Source organism: Pseudophryne corroboree, chromosome 2 (genome assembly GCF_028390025.1).
Source record: "Pseudophryne corroboree isolate aPseCor3 chromosome 2, aPseCor3.hap2, whole genome shotgun sequence".
Lineage (NCBI taxonomy): Eukaryota > Metazoa > Chordata > Amphibia > Anura > Myobatrachidae > Pseudophryne > Pseudophryne corroboree.
In genome coordinates this window covers 1,053,019,191-1,053,038,137 of record NC_086445.1, presented here as the reverse complement: position 1 = coordinate 1,053,038,137, position 18,947 = coordinate 1,053,019,191, and the positions used below count along the sequence as shown (strand labels likewise).

General features: G+C 48.1%; 1 protein-coding gene across 1 annotated transcript in view; it reads right to left on the bottom strand.

The window, feature by feature from the left end:
- Nucleotides 1-18,947, bottom strand: part of ICOSLG (inducible T cell costimulator ligand) — a 120,033-nt gene that overhangs the window by 48,980 nt on the left and 52,106 nt on the right. Inside the window, exon 5 of the mRNA XM_063956900.1 lies at nt 11,448-11,591. Within this exon, the coding sequence (XP_063812970.1) occupies nt 11,448-11,591 (144 nt within the window). The remainder of the gene's footprint in view (nt 1-11,447; nt 11,592-18,947) is intronic.

Here is an 18,947-nt window from a genome sequence, read left to right as displayed (position 1 = left end):
GTCACGGTAGTGAGCCAGGTGATCAGCTGATTGGGAGAGTCACGGTAGTGAGCCAGGTGATCAGCTGATTGGGAGAGTCACGGTAGTGAGCCGGGTGATCAGCTGATTGGGAGAGTCACGGTAGTGAGGCAGGTGATCAGCTGATTGGGAGAGTCACGGTAGTGAGCCAGGTGATCAGCTGATTGGGAGAGTCATGGTAGTCAGCTGATTGGGAGAGTCACGGTAGTGAACAAGGTGATCAGCTGATTGGGAGAGTCATGGTAGTCAGCTGATTGGGAGAGTCACGGTAGTGAGCCGAGTGATCAGCTGATCGGGAGAGTCACGGTAGTGAGCCGGGTGTGAAGCTGATCGGGAGAGTCACGGTAGTGAGATGGGTGATCAGCTGATCGGGAGAGTCATGATAGTGAGCCAGGTGATCAGCTGATCAGGAGAGTCACGGTAGTGAGCCAGGTGATCAGCTGATTGGGAGTGTCATGGTAGTGAGCTGGGTGATCAGCTGGTGTGGGAGAGTCACGGTAGTGATCCGGGTGATCAGTTGATTGTGAGAGTGACGGTAGTGAGCCGGATGATCAGCTGATTGGGAGAGTCACGGTAGTGATCCGGGTGATCAGCTGATTGGGAGTGTCACAGTAGTGAGCCGGGTGATCAGCTGATTGGCAGAGTCACGGTAGTGAGCTGATTGGGAGAGTCACGGTAGTGAACAAGGTGATCAGCTGATTGGGAGAGTCATGGTATTCAGCTGATTGGGAGAGTCACGGTAGTAAGCCAGGTGATCAGCTGATCGGGAGAGTCACGGTAGTGAGCTGATTGGGAGAGTCACGGTAGTGAACAAGGTGATCAGCTGATTGGGAGAGTCATGGTATTCAGCTGATTGGGAGAGTCACGGTAGTAAGCCAGGTGATCAGCTGATTGGCAGAGTCACGGTAGTGAGCTGATTGGGAGAGTCACGGTAGTGAACAAGGTGATCAGCTGATTGGGAGAGTCATGGTATTCAGCTGATTGGGAGAGTCACGGTAGTAAGCCAGGTGATCAGCTGATCGGGAGAGTCACGGTAGTGAGCCGGGTGATCAGCTGATTAGGAGAGTCACTGTAGTGAGACAGGCAATCAGCTGATTGGGAGAGTCACGGTAGTGAGCCAGGTGATCAGCTGATTGGGAGTGTCACGGTAGTGAGCCGGGTGATCAGCTGATTGGGAGTGTCATGGTAGTGAGCCGGGTGATCAGCTGATTGGGAGTGTCACGGTAGTGAGCTGGGTGATCAGCTGATTGGGCGAGTCACGGTAGTGATCCGGGTGATCAGCTGATTGGGAGAGTCACGGTAGTGAGCCGGGTGATCAGCTGATTGGGAGTGTCACAGTAGTGAGCCAGGTGATCAGCTGATTAGGAGAGTCACAGTAGTGAGCCAGGTGATCAGCTGGTGTGGGAGAGTCACAGTAGTGAGCCGGGTGATCAGCTGATTGGGAGAGTCACGGTAGTGATCCGGGTGATCAGCTGATTGGGAGTGTCACAGTAGTGAGCCGGGTGATTAGCTGATTGGGAGAGTCACGGTAGTGAGCTGATTGGGAGAGTCACGGTAGTGAGCCAGGTGATCAGCTGATCGGGAGAGTCACAGTAGTGAGCCAGGTGATCAGCTGATCGGGAGAGTCACGGTAGTAAGCCGGGTGATCAGCTGATCGGGAGAGTCACGGTAGTGAGCCGGGTGATCAGCCGATTGGGAGAGTCACGGTAGTGAGCCAGGTGATCAGCTGATCAGGAGAGTCATGATAGTGAGCCAGGTGATCAGCTGATTGGGTGTGTCACGGTAGTGAGCCAGGTGATCAGCTGATCAGGAGAGTCATGATAGAGAGCCAGGTGATCAGCTGATTGGGTTTGTCACGGTAGTGAGACGGGTGATCAGCTGATTGGGAGAGTCACGGTAGTGAGCCGGGTGATCAGCTGATTGGGCGAGTCACGGTAGTGAGCCAGGTGATCAGCTGATTGGGAGAGTCACGGTAGTGAGGCAGGTGATCAGCTGATTGGGAGAGTCACGGTAGTGAGCCGGGTGATCAGCTGATTGGGAGAGTCACGGTAGTGAGCCGGGTGATCAGCTGATTGGGCGAGTCACGGTAGTGAGCCGGGTGATCAGCTGATTGGGAGAGTCACGGTAGTGAGGCAGGTGATCAGCTGATTGGGCGAGTCACGGTAGTGAGCCAGGTGATCAGCTGATCGGGAGAGTCACGGTAGTGAGCCAGGTGATCAGCTGATTGGGAGAGTCACGGTAGTGAGCCAGGTGATCAGCTGATTGGGAGAGTCACGGTAGTGAGGCAGGTGATCAGCTGATCGGGAGAGTCACAGTAGTGAGGCAGGTGATCAGCTGATTGGGAGAGTCACGGTAGTGAGCCAGGTGATCAGCTGATTGGGAGAGTCACGGTAGTGAGCCAGGTGAGGCTTACCTGCTCCTTCATAGCCTGGAGTCGCTCACCCCCCTGTGCTGGGGATAGTCTGGTGTTTTCCTGTCAGTGGCTGGAACGCCAGGTAAAGCGTTGTCTACAACCGCAAACTCTGTATCAAGACCTCAGTACCTGGCTCACAGCCATGTCTGAAATCACCTTGTCTACAGTCACAGCCTTCCTCACCTATGTATGTTACTCAGGATTTTATATCTGCTACCAATCCCTCCTGCAAGTGGCTTCCCCATCACATACCTTATCTCTGGATATCCGTGCCTCCTACCTCACATCACACAGCGAGTGCTACAGTTCCCTCCCTTTCAGGTACAAACCCTGCAATGTAACTGGATTCCTCCTCCCATCTCTATAACTATACTGTCTGTCTGGTTATATCCAAACCTGATTAAATAGAACCGTTCCCACAGGGATCGCAGTTCTGACACGTCCAATACGCCTGAATACTGAGGAAGTATGTGCCCTGCATTCTGCTGAGGTAGGTACACCTGGGTCATAGCATCCCCTACTGATGTGTAACTATCTCCATCTCCACGTGGATGTCCCAGCACTAACTACACCTCACCATGTCCTATACTGAGCTTATACCCCCTCATCATGTCCTATACTGAGCTTATACCCCCCTCATTATGTCCTATACTGAGCTTATACCCCCCTCATTATGTCCTATACTGAGCTTATACCCCCTCATCATGTCCTATACTGAGCTTATATCCCCCTCATCATGTCCTATACTGAGCTTATACCCCCCTCATTATGTCCTATACTGACCTTATACCCCCCTCATCATGTCCTATACTGAGCTTATATCCCCCTCATCATGTCCTATACTGAGCTTATACCCCCTCATCATGTCCTATACTGAGCTTATACCCCCTCATCATGTCCTATACTGAGCTTATACCCCCCTCATTATGTCCTATACTGAGCTTATACCCCCCTCATCATGTCCTATACTGAGCTTATACCCCCCTCATTATGTCCTATACTGAGCTTATACCCCCCTCATTATGTCCTATACTGAGCTTATACCCCCTCATCATGTCCTATACTGAGCTTATACCCCCCTCATTATGTCCTATACTGAGCTTATACCCCCCTCATCATGTCCTATACTGAGCTTATACCCCCCTCATTATGTCCTATACTGAGCTTATACCCCCTCATCATGTCCTATACTGAGCTTATACCCCCCTCATTATGTCCTATACTGAGCTTATACCCCCCTCATCATGTCCTATACTGAGCTTATACCCCCCTCATTATGTCCTATACTGAGCTTATATAACCCTCATTATGTCCTATACTGAGCTTATACCCCCCTCATTATGTCCTATACTGAGCTTATACCCCCTCATCATGTCCTATACTGAGCTTATACCCCCCTCATTATGTCCTATACTGAGCTTATACCCCCCTCATCATGTCCTATACTGAGCTTATACCCCCCTCATTATGTCCTATACTGAGCTTATACCCCCCTCATCATGTCCTATACTGAGCTTATACCCCCCTCATTATGTCCTATACTGAGCTTATACCCCCCTCATTATGTCCTATACTGAGCTTATACCCCCTCACCATGTCCTATACTGAGCTTATACCCCCCTCATTATGTCCTATACTGAGCTTATACCCCCCTCATCATGTCCTATACTGAGCTTATACCCCCTCATCATGTCCTATACTGAGCTTATACCCCCCTCATTATGTCCTATACTGAGCTTATACCCCCCTCATTATGTCCTATACTGATCTTATACCCCCCTCATCATGTCCTATACTGAGCTTATACCCCCCTCATTATGTCCTATACTGAGCTTATACCCCCCTCATTATGTCCTATACTGAGCTTATACCCCCCTCATCATGTCCTATACTGAGCTTATACCCCCCTCATTATGTCCTATACTGAGCTTATACCCCCTCATCATGTCCTATACTGAGCTTATACCCCCCTCATTATGTCCTATACTGAGCTTATACCCCCCTCATTATGTCCTATACTGAGCTTATACCCCCTCATCATGTCCTATACTGAGCTTATATCCCCCTCATCATGTCCTATACTGAGCTTATACCCCCCTCATTATGTCCTATACTGACCTTATACCCCCCTCATCATGTCCTATACTGAGCTTATATCCCCCTCATCATGTCCTATACTGAGCTTATACCCCCTCATTATGTCCTATACTGAGCTTATACCCCCTCATCATGTCCTATACTGAGCTTATACCCCCCTCATTATGTCCTATACTGAGCTTATACCCCCCTCATCATGTCCTATACTGAGCTTATACCCCCCTCATTATGTCCTATACTGAGCTTATACCCCCCTCATTATGTCCTATACTGAGCTTATACCCCCTCATCATGTCCTATACTGAGCTTATACCCCCCTCATTATGTCCTATACTGAGCTTATACCCCCCTCATCATGTCCTATACTGAGCTTATACCCCCCTCATTATGTCCTATACTGAGCTTATACCCCCTCATCATGTCCTATACTGAGCTTATACCCCCCTCATTATGTCCTATACTGAGCTTATACCCCCCTCATCATGTCCTATACTGAGCTTATACCCCCCTCATTATGTCCTATACTGAGCTTATATAACCCTCATTATGTCCTATACTGAGCTTATACCCCCCTCATTATGTCCTATACTGAGCTTATACCCCCTCATCATGTCCTATACTGAGCTTATACCCCCCTCATTATGTCCTATACTGAGCTTATACCCCCCTCATCATGTCCTATACTGAGCTTATACCCCCCTCATTATGTCCTATACTGAGCTTATACCCCCCTCATTATGTCCTATACTGACCTTATACCCCCCTCATCATGTCCTATACTGAGCTTATACCCCCCTCATTATGTCCTATACTGAGCTTATACCCCCTCATCATGTCCTATACTGAGCTTATACCCCCCTCATTATGTCCTATACTGAGCTTATACCCCCCTCATCATGTCCTATACTGAGCTTATATGCCCCTCATTATGTCCTATACTGAGCTTATACCCCCCTCATTATGTCCTATACTGAGCTTATACCCCCTCATCATGTCCTATACTGAGCTTATACCCCCCTCATTATGTCCTATACTGAGCTTATACCCCCCTCATCATGTCCTATACTGAGCTTATACCCCCCTCATTATGTCCTATACTGAGCTTATACCCCCCTCATCATGTCCTATACTGAGCTTATACCCCCTCATCATGTCCTATACTGAGCTTATACCCCCCTCATCATGTCCTATACTGAGCTTATATCCCCCTCATTATGTCCTATACTGAGCTTATACCCCCTCATCATGTCCTATACTGAGCTTATATCCCCCTCATTATGTCCTATACTGAGCTTATATCCCCTCATCATGTCCTGTACTGACCTTTACCCCCTCGTCATATCCTATACTGAGCTTATACCCCCTCATCATGTCCTATACTGAGCTTATACCCCCCTCATCGTGTCCTATACTGAGTTTTTACCTCCCTCATCATGTCCTATACTGAGCTTTTACCCCCTCATCATGTCCTATACTGAGCTTATATCCCCCTCATTATGTCCTATACTGACCTTATACCGCCTCATCATGTCCTATACTGATCTTATACCCCCTCATCATGTCCTATACTGAGCTTATACCCCCCTCATTATGTCCTATACTGAGCTTATACCCCCCTCATCATGTCCTATACTGAGCTTATACCCCCCTCATCATTTCCTATACTGAGCTTATACCCCCTCATCATATCCTATACTGAGCTTATATCCCCCTCATCATGTCCTATACTGATCTTATACCCCCTCATCATGTCCTATACTTAGCTTATACCCCCTCATCATGTCCTATACTGAGCTTATACCCCCCTCATCATGTCCTATACTGAGCTTATACCCCCCTCATTATGTCCTATACTGAGCTTATACCCCCCTCATCATGTCCTATACTGAGCTTATACCCCCCTCATTATGTCCTATACTGAGCTTATACCCCCTCATCATGTCCTATACTGAGCTTATACCCCCCTCATTATGTCCTATACTGAGCTTATACCCCCCTCATCATGTCCTATACTGAGCTTATACCCCCCTCATTATGTCCTATACTGAGCTTATATCCCCCTCATTATGTCCTATACTGAGCTTATACCCCCCTCATTATGTCCTATACTGAGCTTATACCCCCTCATCATGTCCTATACTGAGCTTATACCCCCTCATCATGTCCTATACTGAGCTTATACCCCCCTCATCATGTCCTATACTGAGCTTATATCCCCCTCATTATGTCCTATACTGAGCTTATACCCCCTCATCATGTCCTATACTGAGCTTATATCCCCCTCATTATGTCCTATACTGAGCTTATATCCCCTCATCATGTCCTGTACTGACCTTTACCCCCTCGTCATATCCTATACTGAGCTTATACCCCCTCATCATGTCCTATACTGAGTTTTTACCTCCCTCATCATGTCCTATACTGAGCTTTTACCCCCTCATCATGTCCTATACTGAGCTTATATCCCCCTCATTATGTCCTATACTGACCTTATACCGCCTCATCATGTCCTACAGTATACTGAACTAATACCCCCTCATCATGTCCTATACTGATCTTATATCCCCCTCATCATGTCCTATACTGAGCTTATATCCCCCTCATCATGTCCTATACTGAGCTTATACCCCCCTCATCATGTCCTATACTGAGCTTATATACCCCTCATCATGTCCTACAGTATACTGAACTAATACCCCCCTCATCATGTCCTATACTGAGCTTATATCCCCCTCATCATGTCCTATACTGAGCTTATATCCCCCTCATCATGTCCTATACTGAGCTTATAACCCCCTCATCATGTCCTATACTGATCTTATACCCCCTCATCATGTCCTATACTGAGCTTATACCCCCCTCATTATGTCCTATACTGAGCTTATACCCCCCTCATCATGTCCTATACTGAGCTTATACCCCCCTCATCATTTCCTATACTGAGCTTATACCCCCTCATCATATCCTATACTGAGCTTATATCCCCCTCATCATGTCCTATACTGATCTTATACCCCCTCATCATGTCCTATACTTAGCTTATACCCCCTCATCATGTCCTATACTGAGCTTATACCCCCCTCATCATGTCCTATACTGAGCTTATACCCCCTCATCATGTCCTATACTGAGCTTATACCCCCTCATCATATCCTATACTGAGCTTATACCCCCCTCATCATGTCCTATACTGAGCTTATACCCCCTCATCATATCCTATACTGAGCTTATATCCCCCTCATCATGTCCTATACTGAGCTTATATCCCCCTTCTCATGTCCTATACTGAGTTTACATCCCCTCCTCATGTCCTATACTGAGCTTATATCCCCTCGTCATGTCCTATACTGAGCTTATATCCCCTCCTCATGTCCTATACTGAGCTTATATCCCCCTCCTCATGTCCTATACTGAGCTTATACCCCCCTCATCATGTCCTATACTGAGCTTATATCCCCTCATCATGTCCTATACTGAGCTTATATCCCCTCATCATGTCCTATACTGAGCTTATATCCCCCTCCTCATGTCCTATACTGAGCTTATATCCCCTCCTCATGTCCTATACTGAGCTTATATCCCCTCCTCATGTCCTAAACTGAGATTATACCCCCTCATCATGTCCTATACTGAGCTTATATCCCCCTCATCATTTCCTATACTGAGCTTATATCCCCTTCATCATTTCCTATACTGACCTTAACCCCCCTCACCATGTCCTATACTGAGCTTATATCCCCTCCTTATGTCCTATACTGAGTTTATATCCCCCTCATCATGTCCTCTACTGAGTTTATATCCTCTCATCATGTCCTATACTGAGCTTAGATCCCCCTCATCATGTCCTATACTGAGCTTATATCCCCCTCATCATGTCCTTTACTGAGTTTATATCCCCCTCATCATGTCCTATACTGAGCTTATATCCTCTCATCATGTCCTATACTGAGCTTAGATCCCCCTCATCATGTCCTATACTGACCTTATATCCCCCTCATCATGTCCTTTACTGAGCTTATATCCCCCTCATCATGTCCTATACTGAGCTTATACCCCCCTCATCATGTCCTATACTGAGATTATATCCCCCTCATCATGTTCTATACTGAGCTTATACCCCCTCATCATGTCCTATACTGAGCTTATATCCCCCTCATCATGTCCTATACTGAGTTTATATCCCCCTCATCATGTCCTATACTGAGCTTATATCCCCCTCATCATGTCCTATACTGAGCTTATACCCCCCTCATCATGTCCTATACTGAGCTTATATCCCCCTCATCGTGTCCTATACTGAGTTTATATCCCCCTCATCATGTCCTATACTGAGCTTATATCCCCCTCATCATGTCCTATACTGAGCTTATACCCCCCTCATCATGTCCTATACTGAGCTTATATCCCCCTCATCGTGTTCTATACTGAGCTTATACCCCCTCATCATGTCCTATACTGAGCTTATACCCCCCTCATCATGTCCTATACTGAGCTTATACCCCCCTCATCATGTCCTATACTGAGCTTATACCCCCTCATCATGTCCTATACTGAGCTTATACCCCCCTCATCATGTCCTATACTGAGCTTATACCCCCCTCATTATGTCCTATACTGAGCTTATACCCCCCTCATCATGTCCTACACTGAGCTTTTACCCCCCTCATCATGTCCTATACTGAGCTTTTACCCCCCTCATCATGTCCTATACTGAGCTTATACCCCCCTCATCATGTCCTATACTGAGCTTATATACCCCTCATCATGTCCTACAGTATACTGAACTAATACCCCCTCATCATGTCCTATACTGATCTTATATCCCCCTCATCTTGTCCTATACTGAGCTTATATCCCCCTCATCATGTCCTATACTGAGCTTATACCCCCCTCATCATGTCCTATACTGAGCTTATATACCCCTCATCATGTCCTACAGTATACTGAACTAATACCCCCCTCATCATGTCCTATACTGAGCTTATATCCCCCTCATCATGTCCTATACTGAGCTTATATCCCCCTCATCATGTCCTATACTGAGCTTATAACCCCCTCATCATGTCCTATACTGAGCTTATACCCCCTCATCATGTCCTATACTGAGCTTATACCCCCCTGATTATTTTCTATACTGAGTTTATACCCCCTCATCATGTCCTATACTGAGCTTATACCCCCTCCTCATGTCCTATACTGAGCTTATATCCCCTCATCATGTCCTATACTGAGTTTATACCCCCCTCATCATGTCCTATTCTGAGCTTATATCCCCCTCATCATGTTCTATACTGAGCTTATACCCCCCTCATCATGTCCTATGCTGAGCTTATATCCCCCTCATCATGTCCCATACTGAGCTTATATCCCCCTCATTATGTCCTATACTGAGATTAAATCCCCTCATCATGTCCTATACTGATATTATATCCCCCTCATCATTTCCTATACTGACCTTATACCCCCCTCATCATGTCCTATACTGAGCTTATACCCCCTCATCATGTCCTATACTGAGCTTACTGTATATCCCTCTCATCATGTCCTATACTGATCTTATATCCCGTCATCATGTCCTATACTGAGCTTATACCCCCCTCATCATGTCCTATACTGAGCTTATATCCCCCTCATCATGTCCTATACTGAGCTTCTACCCCCTTCATCATGTCCTATACTGAGCTTATATCCCCCTCATCATGTCCTATACTGAGCTTATATCCCCCTCATCATGTCCTATACTGAGCTTCTACCCCCTTCATCATGTCCTATACTGAGCTTATATCCCCCACATCATGTCCTATACTGAGCTTATACCCCCCTCATCATGTCCTATACTGAGCTTATATCCCCTCATCATGTCCTATACTGAGCTTATATCCCCTCATCATGTCCTATACTGAGCTTATATCCCCCTCCTCATGTCCTATACTGAGCTTATACCCCCTCCTCATGTCCTATACTGAGCTTATATCCCCTCCTCATGTCCTATACTGAGTTTATACCCCCCTCATCATGTCCTATACTGAGCTTATACCCCCCTCATCATGTCCTATACTGAGCTTATACCCCCCTCCGTCAGCAGAACATTTCCTCTCAGCCTTGATGTTAGAATTTCCCTTTTCTTAGCCATGATGCGACCAATACAGTGATCTATACCACCATCATCACCTCCTGAACTACTGCAACCTATTTGCACAGGCACAAGTAGAGAAGCTATGCGGTTGTGTAAATGTCTCCTGCTCACATTCTGTCACTATTCGAGGAGCGTAGTGATTGAATAGGAACGGAGAGGGTTAAACAACAGGCTGGGGGATGGCATTGTGGGTATCAGGTGATAGGACTATCCAGTAAGGATCAGGGATGGAGGGGGTAGTTTCAGTCACAAGGGCTAGTTGGAGGCGAAGTCAGCCTCTTTTTCTTGTCTTCCCGCCCTTCCTCCCCTTTTTTTTTGCATGGGGTAGCTGTTTTTGCGGGAAAGAATGGCAGGTTACCTGTTTTAGGTCATATATAGATTGTTTATTGATTGATTTATAGGTGTTTGGTGCGCTCACCTTCATTGACTGTATACAATGGCTGGACCACCTAGACGGGGCAGCGACATCACCCGGACGGGTGGGTAGTCATGGTAGAAGGTTGAGTGGATACCGTTTTGTTGTTAGTTTGTTTGGTTAGGATGATGCAGTTTTGCGGTTTGGGGAAGGAGACTTAGCTGTTCTTTCTTTGCCGCCATTATCTAATCCCTTTCTTTACAGCTAGTTAAAGTTTATCGTTATTGAAATAAATCAGATAACATCTCTCTGCCAAACCTCAGTCTCCATGTTGTTTGTTTATGTACGGTAAAGTGTTTGTGTAATGATTCATGCGCAAGGTCATACATCAGCTGTTAGGATATTTATGCTCCGCGGCAATGACTCACGTTTAGGAGAAAAGATCTTTCTTCTAAATATCACCGTTCCAGCCACCAGTATAATAATAACAACTGCAAGTGTCACAAAGATGGGCACAAAAAGGTCGCCATGTTTTTCCTCATTAGGATTCCCGCTTGTAACATACATTTTATCTGTGGAGAGAGCAAGATATATATATATATATACATATTCCTATAACTCCATATAGCTCCTCTTATTAGGTCATATAACTCCTTCTATTGCTCCATATAGCTCCTCCTACTGTTCTATATAGCTCCTCCTCTTAGTTCATATAGCTCCACCTATTACTCCATATAACTCCTCCTCATTACCCCATATAACACTTACTCTATAGTATCTATTACTCCCTATACCCTTCCTATTACACAATGTACCCTTTCCCTGCTGCTCCTTCTATTACATAAAACCTCTCCTCAGGCTCCACTAGCCGGGAGACACATTTATAAAGGTTCCTGTGACCTCAGCATTATCCCCCCCACAAGTAGTAGGCCCTAGCCAGGGTTCCCTGGGGACCCCGAACCCCCAGATAAAGAGGTCCCCCTCCTTCAGGGCACCCAAGGGCCAGGGCTTTAGCCCGGGTTGTCCCCGGCGTTCCTGGGCTGTGGGTGGCGACATCATAGTCCATTAAGGGCCTAATACAGAGTTGGCAGCTAATGTGGCAACGGCAAAACTGCGCACACGCAGCGGCCGCATCGCACTTGTGCAGTTATCACATTGCGGGCAATTTTTGGGGCAGCTGCATGACGTCACACACAGCCGATCCAATAAGACGTCAGCGGACCGCCTGCCAGTGCAGCCAGGGGTCAACCTAAAATCCATGCTTCCGCAATTAAATTGTGGATGCATACTGAGGTGGCGCCACACATGCTGGGCGGTCTTGCCCTGTGCTGGGCGGCCCCCAGCGTGTGAGGAGATGGACGCAGATCCAGCTGCGGAAAGCAAGACCTGCGTCCATCTTGAATAACCTACCTGAGTGTGTAAAAACAGAATTAATATTGTCTTTTACAGTGGAACTATAGGTCCCAGCAATTCTCCCCCACATGCTGGTACTCTGTTAACCACAATGCTTGCGGGGCATTATAGGGCCCGCTGGTACCTGTAGTTCTTCTGTAAAATAAATATTACCATAACCACAACACATGCACACTGTGATAGTATAACTTTAATAAAGCGTTCTTACACACTCACACTCACCAGGGCCATAACTAGAACATAGGCACTGTGGGCGAAGAACCGTCACATCACCCTCCCGTCCTCGTTACCCGCATTCCGCCGCGACCTAGCCAGCACCTGCAGCCGCGAACATCAGTCTGCCTCTGCCCGCCAACAGCTGTCTCATAGGTAGCCAGGTAGTGCTGGACTACGCCGCTGGGCTTCCCCTTCTGTTCTGCAGTGTTTGGGCAGGAGGAGGCTAGCACTGCTTCTGGAGCAAACGTAAGTGTAAACTCACACTCAGACTCTCTCTCTCTCCTTCCTCCCCAGCGTAATGTGTGACAGCGGACTCTACCTGGTGTAATGTGTGACAGGGGACTCTACCTGGTGTAATGTGTGACAGGGGACTCTACCTGGTGTAATGTGTGACAGGGACTCTACCTGGTGTAATGTGTGACAGGGGCTCTACCTGGTGTAATGTGTGACAGGGGACTCTACCTGGTGTAATGTGTGACAGGGACTCTACCTGGTGTAATGTGTGACAGGGGCTCTGCCTGGTGTAATGTGTGACAGGGGCTCTGCCTGGTGTAATGTGTGACAGGGGACTCTACTTGGTGTAATGTGTGACAGGGGCTCTGCCTGGTGTAATGTGTGACAGGGGCTCTGCCTGGTGTAATGTGTGGCAGGGGCTCTGCCTGGTGTAATGTGTGACAGGGGCTCTGCCTGGTGTAATGTGTGACAGGGGCTCTACCTGGTGTAATGTGTGACAGGGGACTCTACCTGGTGTAATGTGTGACAGGGGCTCTGCCTGGTGTAATGTGTGACAGGGCCTCTACTTGGTGTAATGTGTGACAGGGGACTCTACCTGGTGTAACGTGTGACAGGGGACTCTACCTGGTGTAACGTGTGACAGGGGACTATACCTGGTGTAATGTGTGACAGGGGATTCTACCTGGTATAATGTGTGACAGGGGACTTTACCTGGTGTAATGTGTGACAGGGGATTCTACCTGGTGTAATGTGTGACAGGGACTCTACCTGGTGTAATGTGTGACAGGGGACTCTACCTGGCATAATGTGTGACAGGGGATTCTACCTGGCGTAATGTGTGACAGGGGATTCTACCTGGCGTAATGTGTGACAGGGGACTCTACCTGGTGTAATGTGTGACAGGGGACTCTACCTGGTGTAATGTGTGACAGGGACTCTACCTGGTGTAATGTGTGACAGGGCCTCTACTTGGTGTAATGTGTGACAGGGGACTCTACCTGGTGTAACGTGTGACAGGGGACTCTACCTGGTGTAACGTGTGACAGGGGACTATACCTGGTGTAATGTGTGACAGGGGATTCTACCTGGTATAATGTGTGACAGGGGACTTTACCTGGTGTAATGTGTGACAGGGGATTCTACCTGGTGTAATGTGTGACAGGGACTCTACCTGGTGTAATGTGTGACAGGGGACTCTACCTGGCATAATGTGTGACAGGGGATTCTACCTGGCGTAATGTGTGACAGGGGATTCTACCTGGCGTAATGTGTGACAGGGGACTCTACCTGGTGTAATGTGTGACAGGGGATTCTACCTGGTGTAATGTGTGACAGGGGACTCTACCTGGTGTAATGTGTGACAGGGGACTCTACCTGGTGTAATGTGTGCCAGGGGCTCTGCCTGGTGTAATGTGTGCCAGGGGCTCTACCTGGTGTAATGTGTGACAGGGGCTCTACCTGGCGTAATATGTGACATGGGCACTATCTGGCGTAATGTGTGACAGGGCCTCTACCTGGTGTAATGTGTGACAGTGACTCTACTTGGTGTAATGTGTGACAGGGGACTCTACCTGGTGTAATGTGTGACAGGGGACTCTACTTGGTGTAATGTGTGACAGGGGCTCATACCTGGTGTAATGTGTGACAGGGGCTCTGCCTGGTGTAATGTGTGAGAGGGGCTCTGCCTGGTGTAATGTGTGACAGGGGCTCTGCCTGGTGTAATGTGTGACAGGGGCTCTACCTGGTGTAATGTGTGACAGGGGACTCTACCTGGTGTAATGTGTGACAGGGGCTCTGCCTGGTGTAATGTGTGACAGGGCCTCTACCTGGTGTAATGTGTGACAGGGGACTCTACCTGGTGTAATGTGTGACAGGGGATTCTACCTGGTGTAATGTGTGACAGGGGATTCTACCTGGTGTAATGTGTGACAGGGGATTCTACCTGGTGTAATGTGTGACAGGGGATTCTACCTGGTGTAATGTGTGACAGGGTCTCTACCTGGTGTAATGTGTGACAGGGCCTCTACCTGGTGTAATGTGTGACAGGGGATTCTACCTGGTGTAATGTGTGACAGGGGACTCTACCTGGTGTAATGTGTGACAGGGGACTCTACCTGGTGTAATGTGTGACAGGGGATTCTACCTGGTGTAATGTGTGACAGGGGACTCTACCTGGTGTAATGTGTGACAGGGGACTCTACCTGGTGTAATGTGTGACAGGGGCTCTACCTGGTGTAATGTGTGACAGGGCCTCTACCTGGTGTAATGTGTGACAGGGGACTCTACCTGGTGTAATGTGTGACAGGGGCTCTACCTGGTGTAATGTGTGACAGGGCCTCTACCTGGTGTAATGTGTGACAGGGGACTCTACCTGGTGTAATGTGTGACAGGGGCTCTGCCTGGTGTAATGTGTGACAGGGCCTCTACCTGGTGTAATGTGTGACAGTGACTCTACTTGGTGTAATGTGTGACAGGGGACTCTACCTGGTGTAATGTGTGACAGGGGACTCTACCTGGTGTAATGTGTGACAGGGGCTCATACCTGGTGTAATGTGTGACAGGGGCTCATACCTGGTGTAATGTGTGACAGGGGACTCTACCTGGTGTAATGTGTGACAGGGGCTCTACCTGGTGTAATGTGTGACAGGGGACTCTACCTGGTGTAATGTGTGACAGGGGACTCTACCTGGTGTAATGTGTGACAGGGGATTCTACCTGGTGTAATGTGTGACAGGGGACTCTACCTGGTGTAATGCTTGACAGGGGACTCTACCTGGTGTAATGTGTGACAGGGGACTCTACCTTGCGTAATGCTTGACAGGGGACTCTGCCTGGTGTAATGTGTGACAGGGCCTCTACCTGGTGTAATGTGTGACAGGGGATTCTACCTGGTGTAATGTGTGACAGGGGATTCTACCTGGCGTAATGTGTGACAGGGGATTCTACCTGGCGTAATGTGTGACGGGACTCTACCTGGTGTAATGTGTGACAGGGCCTCTACCTGGTGTAATGTGTGACAGGGGATTCTACCTGGTGTAATGTGTGACAGGGGATTCTACCTGGCGTATTGTGTGACAGGGGATTCTACCTGGCGTAATGTGTGACAGGGGACTCTACCTGGCGTAATATGTGACAGGGGATTCTTCCTGGTGTAATGTGTGACAGGGGATTCTACCTGGTGTAATGTGTGACAGGGGATTCTACCTGGTGTAATGTGTGACAGGGGATTCTACCTGGTGTAATATGTGACAGGGGATTCTACCTGGTGTAATGTGTGACAGGGGATTCTACCTGGTGTAATGTGTGACAGGGGATTCTACCTGGTGTAATGTGTGACAGGGGATTCTACCTGGCGTAATGTGTGACAGGGGATTTTACCTGGCGTAATGTGTGACAGGGGATTCTACCTGGCGTAATGTGTGACAGGGGACTCTACCTGGTGTAATGTGTGACAGGGGACTCTACCCGGCGCAGTTTGTAAAAGTGGCGCTACTGTGCGGTGTAATTTGAATAATGAAAACTACTGTGCAGCGTAATATGAATTGGTAGTATTTTGTGACCACGCCCATTCCCCCATGAAGCCACACCCCTATCTTATTGGTGCGCACAGGCCCTATTTTAAATATGGGCTGGCACCAATTCTCTTTCTGGCACAGGGCAACAAAAAGCCTAGTTACGGCTCTGACACATATACTTAACTACCATCCCTCATAGCGATTTGGTCCTCTTGTCCAAGTAGAAATCCATAGGGTACCTGTAAAACACAAAACAAAAAAAAAAACAATACTCACCTATTTCCAGTGTAGATTGGTTCTCTTGGGTCCATGTAGGCAAACCGAGCAACCCGATTCAGCGCACTGAACACAATCCATGTGCACACACACGTATTATGTTCTCCCGAATGCTGGGCTTCCACGTGACAAATGTAACTTGGCGACCCGCCAGCCAACCAGGAAGCACCACATAGTAGTGCTCTCCTGATTGGCTATGGGTTCCTCACCTGTCACTCAGCAGAGCCCATAATAGAGTTCAATGGGTAAAAATCCCCATTGAAGTCTATGAGTGGGAAACGGTGGGCTACCGCAGACCGCAAGGTTAATTGAGGTCACTCCAGTGGGTGTGTCCCCCGGCTGTGGGATTATCTAGTGGAGCCCGGGGGTGGTTATGTGTTATGCACACCAGTGCCTGCAGGAAAGTACTGGTGTCAGAACTGTTATGCACTCCAGTGTCTGCAGGAATGTACTGGTGTTTGAACTGTTATGCAAAACAAATGGACTCACAGACAAACTGGGGAATATGACATAACGTACACAGAAGGTGATAGGGTAACAAAATACACACAAAGTGAACAGAGAAGCCCAGAGGCTAAGGAACTGGGTATCTCCCTTGTATTAGAACTGCTCAGATGTAAAAAGCAAGATGTTGTGTTTTAATACGTAGAGAACCTGAAATGCTGTTGCTAAGGGCAACAGCAAAACCCTAAAGGGTTACCAACGGGTGTGGCAGTAAACTCCTTGGTCAGAGATGGAATGATAGACACAAGGAGAGTCTCCACAATCCTATTTCTCACTTGCAGTGCACAGGTTTTAGCTTACTGCCACTAAACTGACCCCTGACACCTAGCACAGTGAGACAGGATTAGACAGGCAAGTCTTAGAATACAGCCACAAACTTGCTAGGTTCACAGAGTAGTAACAGAACCCCAGCAAGCTAAACGACTGACTCCAGTCTTACTGCTAGGTCTGGATTGGCAGAGTGTAATACCAAATCCCCAGGCCTATTTGCAGTAAGCAACAAACAAATACAAAGCTACACAGTACTGGCTAACTTTCATGAACTGACTAACCAACAAAGATTCAGCAGCATCTGCTTACCCTGAAAAGAGGCCTTATAAAGCAGGTGCTGTCCACGCCCCACTCAGACCTCACAGACTGTGAGCACAAAAACCAGCACCGGATCCCCTGCCGTGCACAGAGCCTATAACCACTGCACAGCAAAAGACCCGAACCGGAGTATCAGCTGCGCTCAGGTTACTCCACTAGCACTTGTCTCCTGGTTGCCATGACGACGTGGCAGCACAGGGCAGGAGACCCTAACAGTACCCCCCCTCTGACGAGGGGTCAAAGAACCCCTACCACCGGGTTTATCGGGGAACTGCGAGAAGAAAGAGCGTATCAGTCTGGGGGCATGAAGATCACAACTGCGCACCCACGACCGCTCCTCCGGGCCATACCCCTTCCAGTGCACCAAAAATGACAGCCGACCCCGAACCACCTTGGAGTCAAGAATCCTTTCAACAACAAACTCCCTCTGGCCACGTATCAGAAGAGGGGAAGGTCTTCCACTGGAAGAAGGATTACTAATCGCCCGTTTTAAAAGGGAACAATGAAATGTTTTATTGATACCCAAAGAACGGGGCAGATCTAACTGAAATGCCACCGGATTGATAACCCTGGTGATCTTATAAGGGCCGATGAACCGGGGCCCTAACTTATGAGATGGCTGTCTCAACTTCAAATTCTTGGTAGACAACCAGACGAAGTCTCCTAATTTGAAGCTGCAGGGTCTTTTCCGCTTATCAAAAACCCTTTTGGTCACTAATGACACAGACACAAGGGCTTTCTTCACTTTCCGCCAAATACCTCTAAGGACCGAAACCACAGAGGAACCACCAGGCGTGGAGTCCAGGGGGTCAAAAGAATTGGCCTTAGGATGATGCCCATACACACAAAGGAAGGGAGAGATCCCTGTAGCAGAGTGAGCCGCGTTGTTATAGGCAAACTCCGCCATGGACAGATGAGCAACCCAGTCAGTCTGACACTTGGAGACATAACACCTGAGGAACTGCTCCAAGGACTGGTTCACCCTTTCAGTCTGCCCATTAGACTGCGGATGGTAGCCTGACGACAAGCTGACAGAAATCTGGAGATCGGAACAAAATGCCCTCCAGAATTTGGCCACAAACTGGGATCCGCGGTCAGAGACCACATCAAGTGGCAACCCGTGGAGACGCACAACATGCAGCAGAAAATAATTCAGACAGGCGTCTGGCTGATGGCAGCCCA